This window comes from Dendronephthya gigantea, unplaced genomic scaffold, assembly GCF_004324835.1.
Source record: "Dendronephthya gigantea isolate DGI-Jeju-01 unplaced genomic scaffold, DenGig_1.0 000732F, whole genome shotgun sequence".
Lineage (NCBI taxonomy): Eukaryota > Metazoa > Cnidaria > Anthozoa > Malacalcyonacea > Nephtheidae > Dendronephthya > Dendronephthya gigantea.
In genome coordinates, this window is record NW_021163742.1 from 12,848 (window position 1) to 15,507 (window position 2,660).

The 2,660-nt window shown below is 38.5% G+C and overlaps 1 protein-coding gene across 1 annotated transcript; it reads left to right on the top strand.

The window, feature by feature from the left end:
• The first annotated feature begins 360 nt into the window (after positions 1-360).
• Positions 361-2,308, top strand: LOC114544334 (probable serine/threonine-protein kinase ireA). Its single transcript, XM_028563002.1, has 2 exons — positions 361-459; positions 1,496-2,308. Exons 1-2 carry the CDS (start codon positions 361-363, stop codon positions 2,306-2,308), a joined length of 912 nt encoding a protein of 303 aa, XP_028418803.1.
• The last annotated feature ends 352 nt before the right edge of the window (positions 2,309-2,660 follow it).

Below are 2,660 nucleotides of genomic sequence, written 5' to 3' on the forward strand. Positions count from 1 at the left end.
ACATGAAACGAAGGAGAACGGGTTGGGTATAAAACATAATTTGGGTGGGCATGTTACTCCTTTGTTCCTGACTGATAGCAAGAAAGAATTACAATTAAACATCGACTTAAGGTTAGTCTCGTTTAATTTCTATATTCTTTCCTGTCATCAGTCTACGTCACTACGGAGTAGCATGAGATTTCAAAGTTGTGAGCACCTAGCAAAATTCAACACAACATTATCTGGAGAAACACGAGTGTATCGTTCATTGTGTAATTGACGTATCCGTAGGCAGTAAGTGTAGAACTAGCGAGATAGTTAATTATTTACAAACTGATCTAGTAAAGCTCGGCCAAAGTTGGTATCAATTGTTTTGTTATGATGTCGACCAGAGGTAGTGGCGTTCATCCACCCTCCAGCTTTAAGGATGTCTTTCAACGGAATGCCGGACTTCAGCCCACAAGACGTCGATGCCGAACGGTTACTATGAGCGGAGAATGTTCCCGTGTCTATCCCCGCGGTAGCGGGAGATGGGGGCGGAAGATGTACTCTCGGATGTCTGCGACTGGACATAATTTCCCCTCAGACGTGTATGCATGGTAGGATCTCGATAGGCTCAATGTGCTTTCCTGGTCTAGTTGTTTTGATTTTTTCTCGTATACGAAATACGATTTTGTCAGGCAAATTTTGCATGTGATTAATATCAGGCTTTACGAGAGTTTTACACCTTTGTGCTGTAATTAGGGCGAGTAAAGTTGTGAGCTTTTTCGTAAGCTTTTCAAGGCTCATGGCTTGAGGGTTGGCTTTTGATTGCAAGATTTCATTGTGCAGATTGGTGAAAATTTAAAAGTTAGAGTCAGTCAGTCATAGAGTAAACTTTCCTGGGGGTAGGCGTGGTTCATGTTTATGGTCATTATTTTATTTAGTTCATCAGTTTAACTTGTTTTATTTATTAATTCTCTATCTAATTTGCTAAGTTCACAAAAATATTGAAGAATCTTACTGTTACTATAAATCAAAATATTGCTTTTCCGTGGTGTGGGTTTTGTTTTAAAGGAATTTAGCCCCCTGAAGACGGTGCATGTGCTGTCGCACATCAATTCGCAGGGTTTGGTATGGACAGCGTTTCCACAATTGAAGGAAATTTCCTTCAAAATTTCAACCATGAGGGAGGGAGGGTTAGTCTTAATAGGATATATTGTGCATTCTTTTCAAACGTTTTTTGTTTCTCTCTTTTTCATTACCATCTCCCCATGAGGACAGCCTTATGCAAATAAGTTGTGGAAACGCTGGGTATGGAGATGAACTATAATAGGAATGGATGCGACATAAGCCTATTGTGCACAACGTATGCAAGATTTTCATTCGAATTATGTCTTTCTGATAAAATCACTTGCAAATATAGTATTGATTTGATATTTCGATATTTAGAAGTTGAGAATATACTTTTTAAACTGTGAATGTGTTCTTACTTTTTTCTTCTCACTGTGGAATATTTATCGTGTTTTTTTTATAGATTGGCATTCCGATGCAGGCTTTTATCGCCGACAAGCAATTCAGAATTGGTGATGGTGGATATTCAAGTGTCTATGTTGGTCTCATGAAGGATGGGACTGAAGTTGCTGTTAAGAAAATGATCGTACAAAAGTGTGATGAAATAGCTGAAAACGAAAGGGAAATTATGAGTCTTGTTAAAACAAGCGACTCACCATTTATAGTGAGTTATCGACATTTTTACCGTGACGATACCTTCATATATCTATTTCTTGACCTTTGCGAGGAAACCTTGAGGCAACTTGTTCATGCATCCAGTATTGAACATCTACAAGAGCATGGTCCACGAATGATTAAGGAAATTCTATCAGGACTTGAATTTCTTCATGGTAAAAGAATGTTGCACAGAGATCTAAAACCATCAAACGTCCTGGCTGATATCGAGGGTCGCATGAAATTGGCAGATTTTGGATTAAGCAGCGTTCTAAGAGACGATGAAACTACAGTTGAAACAGAAGCTAAAGGCACTCACGGATGGATGCCAACAGAAGTAATTGAAGCAATAGAAAAAAAAGAAAAAGGTCCTTTCAAAAAGAAATCGGATGTCCAGGTAGCGGGTATGATTGCTTTCTTTATCTTAACAAAAGGTGGACACCCTTTTGGTCAATCTTGGTTTGAACAAATGAAAAATATTTTGAAAGGAAACTCTGTCAATTTAAAGAAACTTGGTGATCGTAAAGCTCGAAAGTTTGTGTCGTGGCTGATTCGTCACAAGATTGATAAGAGACCATATGCTGAGGAAGCGCTGTGGGACTCTTTCATCAATAACGATTGATACAGAACTATTTTACGTACGGAGAGGAAAGCAATGTTCTGAGAAATTATCCCAATATTTTCACATTATGAACGATGAGTTTGTAAGGAAAACAATTATCTGAATTTTCAAAACATGGTATTCTAGGAGAGGATCATCTAGTAATCTGGACAAACTTGTACAAAGAACAGTTAGTTAACCTGATAATCATTGTATAAATTATAAACGTTGGTGAACTGCTCATTATTGGCGATAGTTTGTGCAGTCGTAGTGTAATTTGAGCCATTTTTACCGCTCTAATCGGTTCCTTGCATATGCCTAGTCGGTTCATGCTCGTGCCCAGGTCCTTCCGTATACTGCATGCGACGTTATC

Excerpts from the sequence above, each read along its gene's own strand:
- LOC114544334 (XM_028563002.1), top strand. The coding sequence starts at position 361 with ATGTCGACCAGAGGTAGTGGCGTTCATCCACCCTCCAGCTTTAAGGAT. Across the intron at positions 460-1,495 it reads CAAGACGTCGATGCCGAACG|ATTGGCATTCCGATGCAGGC; the intron begins GTTACTATGAGC and ends TTTTTTTTATAG.